At 31.5% G+C, this 9,419-nt stretch overlaps 1 protein-coding gene across 1 annotated transcript; it reads right to left on the bottom strand.

Moving 5' to 3' along the window:
• Positions 1-694: 694 nt before the first annotated feature.
• LOC108763309 (uncharacterized) lies at positions 695-6,010 on the bottom strand. Its single transcript, XM_018510816.1, has 6 exons — positions 5,824-6,010; positions 5,571-5,744; positions 5,285-5,486; positions 4,474-4,669; positions 4,307-4,392; positions 695-4,226 (listed from the first exon to the last, which is right to left on the bottom strand). The coding sequence occupies exons 1-6, from the start codon at positions 6,008-6,010 to the stop codon at positions 1,157-1,159; spliced, it is 3,915 nt and encodes a 1,304-aa protein (XP_018366318.1). The 3' UTR covers positions 695-1,156.
• Positions 6,011-9,419: the final 3,409 nt, after the last annotated feature.

Below are 9,419 nucleotides of genomic sequence, written 5' to 3' on the forward strand. Positions count from 1 at the left end.
CCCTCCCCCCCCCTCCCCCTAAAGATGAGGACGCCTTAGAAACCTGATCCTTCTAACATAGCCGACAGTGGCGAACGAATGTCGTAGAATATTATTTGACAACTTAGTATGAATAAATTTATTCAGGTAGATTGGATCATTTTTAACGAACCACTGTCGAATAGATCTCTATAGATTTTTAACGTTAGAATGCGTTAGAATAAACGTTAAATATCTCTGTTAATGTTTTTATATTCTTATGTTAATTTTTACTAAAATAAATAGACTCTTAATTTACTTTTTATGCAAAAGCTATTTCGCGGGTCATCTCTATGTCCAAATCCATTACTAAAATATCAACGTTTTGTAAACATTGCAGTTTACTTTATCAGGACTAGGAGCAGCCTGATGCTATCATTTACTCTTTATCCTTTTCTAATGCTTAAAAAATTAGGAAAAGATAAAAAGTTAAATGAAGATCAAAGTTAATCTACTTTGGTAGAAACGGACATTAGTCAAATTTATATATTTCTTTCTGTATTTTATTTTATTCGTTTTTATTTTCATTAAAAAATGCGAAAGTGTTAAAGTTAAATCGGATGTTTTTAACTAAAAGTAAAATCTGATATCGCCATTATAAAACATATTTATAGATAAAAAAAATATTTATATACAGGAGAAAAAATGAATTGTTCTTATTAATTGCTCAACATGTAAATCATGATGTGTAAACTATAAAATAAGTGCATGATATTTACATGAGTATTAATAGACATTAATTTTTATAAAAAGAAAATGATTGTACATGGTAAAGTATCCTTACTGCTGACAACCGACAATATTCGATCGACGAGACTATACAAGACTCGATCGCGAAAGATCAATCCAATTGCATAACCGCAGGTAGCGTTGAATCGGTAAGAAAAGGTTACCCCCGGCACACAGTTCAAGTCTCGTCGATGCGTGTTAAGTACCTGCGATGCGTGACCTTTCGCTATCGATTCACATGTCATTCTTTGCTGCCGCTTGATCATAATAAACACATCGTGAGAAAGGATTTGACGAAAATGCACTTGCAGTACAATTTGAATGTCCCTCGCATAACTGAACATACAAGATACTCTGTATCTCGCTTATTAATCTAATTACGCATGATCATTAATCGTACTTACTTAGTCTAATTTTCCAACATTTGAGATTTGTAGATTTCCAGATGCAATTGATCAGTTTGCATTCTCAACGACGATAAAAATCTGTCGATATCAGTTTCACGTGAATAAACATTGTTTACTAAATCATCACCTGATTTGTAAGCTTTTAAATTTGTATAATTATCATTAGTCTCCTGTCTCAAGTATTGTGGTATGCGATTAGATCGTGATGATTGAGTATGTGGATATGTACGGAAAGAACATACAGGTAAACGTCCGCTCCAGTAATCGCGATACATTTGATTTGACAAATACGCTTCCTCTTTTGCACCTAAATCGTAACATAAGTTAGAATCTGGGATTCGCGGATAAAAACTTTGCACTGGATTCAACGAAGGTCGAGGAACTTTTTTAGCATTCCTACTTGTAAGTGAATTTAGTGTCCTTGAAGGTGATCTTGCGGAGGCGATCGAATTACTTATATCTATGCTATCCTTTGGATCACATTTATGAGACTTTACATGTTTATTATGTTTGCCAAACACATCCATATTATTGTAAACAACATTATTTGTTTGTACGGGTGTATATCTAGTTTGTACGTTTTTAACTTTGCTATGTTGAACGTTTTTCTTGTCGGATTCTTTTTTACTGCTACTAGAGAGCGATATTTTCTGTCGGTTGTCCAAAATAATTTTATCAACACTTGAATACGTAAAATCCTTCTCAAATGATGTAAATGAGATATTCTCGCTTGAGGTACTATGAGTTTCATCGTTTTCATCATTTATTTGCAAAATTTCTATCTTTTCATATCTTTGATCGGAGATTGCATTAGTGGAAACGTCATATTTCGTATTTTGTACATTATGTTTATCTTCATTGGTAACTGTAACTTGATTGGAACGAACTTTTTGCATTCTCTTTGTCTTCGAATCTTGTTCCTTTACTATATTTGTTATTGGAGCATCTACTTCAACAGTCTTATGCAATATATCATCATCTTGACTTTCCACAAGTGGCAACTCCTCACACACTTGTGAATACTCCGTCAATTTATCTCTTTTCGAAGAATTTTCAGATAGTTGTAAATCTTTCGTTAATTTATCATCTTTTGCATTCCTTTCTGCTGTTTCTTTAAGAAGCGCTTTCATATCTGAGAACGATAAATTTTGTTCTCTTATTTTCTGAATCAAATCACATGTTTCAGTTTCATTTAAACATGCTGTATAATCTATTATTTCAAACATTTTTTCATTTGGATTTTGATGAGTTCTAAAATATTGTAATGCCTTGCGATATTCTTCAATCTCGGAGTTTGACATCATTAAATTCGGCATATCTTCATCAATATTTATAGGATAAGGGAAAAATGCGTTAAATTTAGTTTCTAATATATAGAAACGGCTCTTGAAATCTTCTATTTCTTCATACATATCTAATAAATTATTATCTGCATTAGATGCTGAATATGTATAAGTATCCTGCACCTCTTCATCACTACGGAGCTGCGGAAAAACACACAAGAAAGCCCGTTTCTGTATATTAAGAAAAATTTTGAGAGCTGAAAAATGTTCTTTATATATTAATTTATAAAAAGAATCAGTCATCCCTTTATATGTATTATCTAACAAATTAATTTCAAACTCGAGTAACTCTTTCCACTTGGAAGCTACTCTCAACAAAGATTCTTCATCATTGCAAACGTTATTATCGCTGTTGATAACTTTTGTAGCATATATTAATAAATAATTGTTTACTATTATCCGTATGTGATCATTCTCACTATTATCCAATTCGTTTATAGGTAAACTGTTCATAAAATCAGAATTTTTTGTGGAAAAAGTATCCTGAAAAGTTTGTAGAGACATTTTTTCATCATTATCTTCTTTATCGTGATTAGACACTGATACATCATTTTCTTCTTTATTTTCTTTGTTAATTAAAGAATCCTTCATATACCGAATAACGTTTTCAATATCTGCATCTGATAATTTGCAATTCTCTGTATCTGATAGAGCTACTTCAAATATGACGTCTTTATTCAATTCTTCCAAAGCAGAAGGAGCATCGGAGTTAGGTGTTATTGTAAATTGATATATGTTTTTTGATCTGGATGAGTTTAGAATTGGTACTTCACTTTCTTCAGAATTTTCAACTACAGATTCTACAATTGATACTTCTTTACATTCTTTAGAAGTATTAACTGTAGAATTAGCTCTGCTTTGAACATAATGTTGAAATAATGAACTAATTTTTATCTTTTCATCTAAATTAGATTTTGATTTTACACATGTATTATTAAAAACAGTTTTATGGCCTTTTCTGTTATTTGATGATTTACATTTTCCACGTTCTTTAGTAGTATTTTCAACATTTTTTGACGATAACATATTGATCGTGTGTTTCGATGAAACACTTTTACATTCGTCGCAGTCTATAAGAGTGACATTACTTTCCGTTGACACAATGTTACTGCTTGTTGTGCTGTTGGGTGAAACATTGTTATATTCTTCATGTTTCACAGTAGAAATATTTGCAACATTATTTTCTGATGATATATCATCGACTACTGAAGAAAACACACGTTCTGACATAGATATTGATATAGGAGCACCATTTTCAGATTCAAGAACAGTTTTATCAATAACTGGCAATTTTGTGAGACTAGTTTCAGATTCCAAATAAATTTTTTCAAATACTGAAGTATCATCAGTCCAAACATCTTCTGTATAATCAGAACTGAGTTTGAATAAATAAAAATTCACTCCACTAATAGAAGTTAATAATTTTCTGAATGATGAAAGCTCATTTTCGGTAATAATTGTAATAGAAATTCCATAAGATCCATAGCGACCAGCTCTGCCAATTCTATGTAAATATGTCGCCGGATCCGTAGGTATATCCAAATTTATGACCATGTTAACATTTTCTATATCTATACCTCTTGCAGTTAGATCCGTGGTTAACATAATTCTACATTCCAAATTTCTTAAGTTTTCAATCGCTTCCAATCTTTTAGTCATATCTTGATTTCCAGTAATATATGAAGATGAAAAACCTAATAAATTAATTTTATTGCTTACTGATTGAGCCCTGTAATAACAGAAACAGAATAATTAAACTAATTAAATATTAAATATTAAATAATAATTAAGAAATAATTTTTTACATACCGTGATTGATAATTTGAAAAAACTAGGCTTTGCTTAAATGGAATCTTGGTAAAAATTTTTATCAACTCATCAATTTTTGTTTGTACCTAAAAATATGAACAGATAAATTATATAGAATGTTTGTTAATAAAATTAATTTTTATCAGTTCGTAAATAAAGAAAAAAACCTGTTTCATCATATTAGGATGTGTCGGAACCACAGCCACAAATTGTTTGATTCCAATTAAAACTGGTCCATCAATATTTGGTGATGTTAACACTGGAGAAGACATATAAGTTTGTAGAAATGTTTCTAAATCTCCAGGATAAGTAGCACTTGAAGCTATAATTTGCTTGTTGGATGGTAGTTTAGAAAATATATAACTGTAGAAAAACATTAATATAACTTTAGTAATTTACAAAACAAGTTAGTAATAATAAATTTGATTGGATACAATGTGCACGTATAGTACAAATAAAGTCTATTAAATACTAATCTACTTAAATCTAAAAAGCTTAAGTATTTTTGAATGATGGATCAACACACATCCATAAAATAATATAAATAACAGGTCAATTCTAAGAAGAATGATAAGGCTAACATGATCTCGTAAGATTAAAAACTTATAAGTTTTTATAATTTTATGAAATATCTTTACAGACAGCTTCTTGCTAGCTGTAACATTTATGAGAAAGTGTAGATATTGACAAATGATTGTATGTCTTACAATATATATATATACATATGTATAGAATTATAATATCAGTCATATTAATATATCTTACAAGTTTTACAACAAATTAGAACCTAATGAGTCTGTTTAGAATTGACCCATAAATTACATTTAGTTTACAGGTTCAATTAGCTTATATATATATATATATATACTATGTATATGTTTCTGTATACAGCAGCCTTTAATATATATTACTACATTATATGTACATGCATATACATCTAAATTTATTTAATATTTAATTCTTAAACTTAATACTAACTTAATATCTTTTTGAAAATTAATCTCCATTAATTTGTCTGCCTCATCAAGAACAAATAATCTGATTTTTGAAGCTTGAAGAAATCCCTTTTCAATTAAATGTTTTACTCTGCCAGGTGCACCAACAGCTATATGACATTTGCTTAGCTTTTTTTTATCTTCTTCTATGGACGTTCCTCCCACAAAATATTCAACTCTTAATCCTAAAATGATAAAAATAATTGACAAAGAGATAGAGACAACTTTTTTAAGAAAAGTATATAGCAATATTTGAAAATATTATATACCTTCTATCTTTGAACCTATTGCTTTAATAACATGGGTTATTTGAATCGCAATTTCCCTTGTAGGTGCTACTATTAAAACTTGTGGTGATCCTACCAAAATATCTAAAATATCAAGAGCTATTACACCAAATACAATGGTTTTTCCAGTTCCCGATTTTGCACGTACTATCAAATCTGTAAATTATCAACTTTTAATATAGATATCACAATTATTCTTTAATATTATATATATATATACTATAAATTATATTACCAAATCCACAACGGCCTAATGGAATGGCTTTTAACTGGATAGGAGATGGTTTTTGAAACCCAACAGACATTAACCCATCCAGAATATCTCGTGGAAGTCTCATTTGAAAAAATGTAACATCTTCTTCTATTTTTATATCACTCGTCCTCTGTTTCTTATTTATGTCATGTGCAATATATTGAGCCATTTTCCTAATAATATACATATAAATACAAGCAAATGTAAAAAAAATACCAATTAACATATAAATTAAATAATAGGTAATTATCCATAAGACAATCCTCACCTTTAATTTCAATGAAATTATGCTCATTCGACGCGTTTTTGCATGAGACGGAAGAATGTGGCAGTTAAATGGTGTGCCTAGTCTCGCGAAGCGAGAGATCTGTCGTTAAAATTGATTATTTAGGTTAGAAAAACTGTCAGTCGTGAAACACTGCGATGCGAGCATGCGCTGCGGTCACGTTTTCATGACATTTTCCATGGTGGAAATATATAAGGTGAAACAATACGCAAAGTCCAGATCTACAATAAGGTTTTAAGCCTTAAGCCATAAGAAATGGGTGAATCACAGTCGCTTATTCTTCTCAGATTCGACTGTAATTGGTCAGTTTCTTACGGCATAAGGTATAAAACACCTATTGTAGATCCGGACTTATTGATCAATTTCTTACAGCTTAAGGCTTAAAACACCTATTGTAGATCCGGGGTAATGGCGGTAGCAATACTGGAATAGCCAATCAAATATGTCCGAATATGCACTTTCCTACTGCGCATCTATCAGATTGCTTCACCTTATATATTTCCACCATGACATTTTCATGCTCTAGAAATATTATACTCACACTTCGAATTCTAAATAGATTTTTTACTGCCTCTAAAAGGACTCCTCACATCCCACTGTCCTTATGGGTTAGAAATATTTCAAACGGACATTTATTACGTTTAAAATGCACGCTCTACGCCGAAGCTACAACATCGATGTTATGAAACTTGCCAATTATAACTGTTCTTCTGAAGAATGGAATGACTGTGATTGGCCAGTTTCATAACATCGATGTTATAACTTCGGCACAGTATATACAAGGTGCGTTCGAGGAGACGCTATTAGCGCCATTTCTGCCATTCTATCCTTGTTTTACGTCTAATGAACAACAAAGATGGAATAACAGTAATAGCGCTAATAGCGAAACCCCGAACGCACCACCAGTAGCGCAACTCTCGTGGGGACTTATTACGGTTCTCGGATTGGGTGAAAATAACGGAAGTGAGCAACTCACCCAATTATATTTAATCTCACCTCGTGAAAATACGAAGTTACTCGCGTGAATAGGCTCGGCACGAAATTTATAAGTGAAAAGGTGAAATGAAAATAAAAGTAACGAAGAAAGAAGACTTTTTTGCGCACACAATGGATAATTTAATAATCGAAATATTAATGCGACGTGTGTGTGTCGAGAAAATATAATGCTTAGAATACGAAAGGAAACTTAGGAATGCCTCAGATCCATTTGGTATACCAGAAAGTGAATTCCGCAGTCTTTATAGGTAAATGTGATTTTGTATACTTTTAGAAGTTACATTTTCTGAAAAGTTGACATTTACAATGAAAAGTAAAAATCGAATAAAGTGAGTATATTGTAAACTTATTTATAATTTTTCAAAGATTATCCCGGGAAGCCGTCCGAGTGCTCATCGAAGATATACGACCTCTTCTATCAAATCCAAGACGACGTCACGCAGTTGCTGTTGAATTACAGATATTGAAGTTAGAATAACATCATACAAAGTAATATAACGATTTAGTTTTTCTATTGAAAACTTATTATTTATTATAACAATAATTTTTTGTTACAGGTTCTAATTGCATTGAATTTTATATCGTCTGGTTCATATATCAAAAGCGAGTTGGCCAAGATTTTTTAACGTGTGTAAGTCAATCAACAGCAAGCAAGATTCTACGCAATATTATCCTGCATAAACAAAATTAATTTACTTATTACGTATTATTATATTATAAACAAAATATTATGATATTGCCGATAAGATCTCTAATTTTAATATAAACTGATAATGTATAGTACTGACTAATATTTTTTTATTGCCACTACTATAACGTAAGCGACCTATTGCAAAATCTTTATTGTCTCTCATATAATTTAATAAAATTATTTTCTGCTTTTCCGTTATGTTCATTTTATACTATTTTTGTTACAACTATTAATACCTAATAATGTAATAATAGACAATAAGCATAAACGAGATTTCATTGATTGATCAATCGTATTATGCATAAATGCAGCTTTTTACAAAAGAATTATTTGTTATAATGCGATTGATCAAACGATGAATTAAAAAACTTGACTTATAATTTCTTCAATCTCTTTTAATCTCACTTTGTGTACAAACTTATGACTATTGATTTCACAATATGAGATTACTATATCGGAAATACCTTGTTATTTCACATTTTCAGTTAAAAGTTCCGTAATTAGATGACTTATAAAGTCACGTGAAATGAAAATGCGAAAAGTGATTAAATTCACGGAGAAACCGTAATAGGCTCCTTGATCTTAGAACATATATAAATAAAGTATATCAGGATCTTAGAACATATTTATATATGTTCTAAGACCCTAGGTGTACTTTGAATCGTTATATTTATATATGTTCTAAGACTCTGATGTACTTTAAATCGTGTACTGTTTGTACTTTGGCCATTTTTATGCGACATTTTTGAAATCAATTGCGGTATTTTAGGGCGACTGTTACCAACGCCGATTAACTTAGACCCAGTTTCACAACTGACGGTTAACTCTTAACCGAAGTTCAACTTATTCATTATCTCTTTTCAATTCTAGAATTGGAAAAAGATGACAAATAAGTTGAACCTCGGTTAAGAGTTAACCGTGAGTTGTGAAACTGGGCTTTAATCGAAGTGGCCCTTAGGGCCATTTTCACCATCATCGGTTTACTTAACCAGCCTAGTAACTGTAATGAAATAGAAAGAGATAGATTTCTATCTCTTTCTATTTCTATCTCTTTCTATTTCATTGCAGTTACTAGGCTGGTTTAGGCCCAGTTCCACAATTCACGGTTAACTCTACCGAGGTTCAACTTATTCATTGTCTCTTTCCAATTCTAGAATTGGAAAGACATGAGAAACAAATTGAACCTCGGTTAAGAGTTAACCATGAATTCTGGAACTGGGCCTGTGAGTTCTAGATTTATCAGAGAGACGCAACCGGTGTTATGCATTCTGATTCGCTGTTGCAATCTAACCAATTGCATGACTTGGCAGCCATTTATAGTACTAGTGACATATTTCTATTTTCTTTCATCCTATACATTCTATCTCACATTATCCTACACGTCTTATCTTGTTTGACATAGTTTAAAGGCAGTTTCATAGCATGTCGGCCATGTTTAGTACTCTCCTTAGCACCTTTGTCATACTGACATAAGCCGGATCTACAATAGAAGGGGGTAATCCCGATTGATCACGGCTCAATTGGACACCACCAATCACAGCAACCGGTGCTTAGGAGCATTGTAGTCTCAAGCGCTGTGAGTGGCTCGTGTCCAATTGAGCCGTG

Source organism: Trachymyrmex cornetzi, unplaced genomic scaffold, assembly GCF_001594075.2.
Source record: "Trachymyrmex cornetzi isolate Tcor2-1 unplaced genomic scaffold, Tcor1.1 scaffold35, whole genome shotgun sequence".
Lineage (NCBI taxonomy): Eukaryota > Metazoa > Arthropoda > Insecta > Hymenoptera > Formicidae > Trachymyrmex > Trachymyrmex cornetzi.

Excerpts from the sequence above, each read along its gene's own strand:
- LOC108763309 (XM_018510816.1), bottom strand. The coding sequence starts at position 6,010 with ATGGCTCAATATATTGCACATGACATAAATAAGAAACAGAGGACGAGT. Across the intron at positions 5,745-5,823 it reads ATTAGGCCGTTGTGGATTTG|ATTTGATAGTACGTGCAAAA; the intron begins GTAATATAATTT and ends GATAATTTACAG. Across the intron at positions 4,393-4,473 it reads ATCCTAATATGATGAAACAG|GTACAAACAAAAATTGATGA; the intron begins GTTTTTTTCTTT and ends TCATATTTTTAG.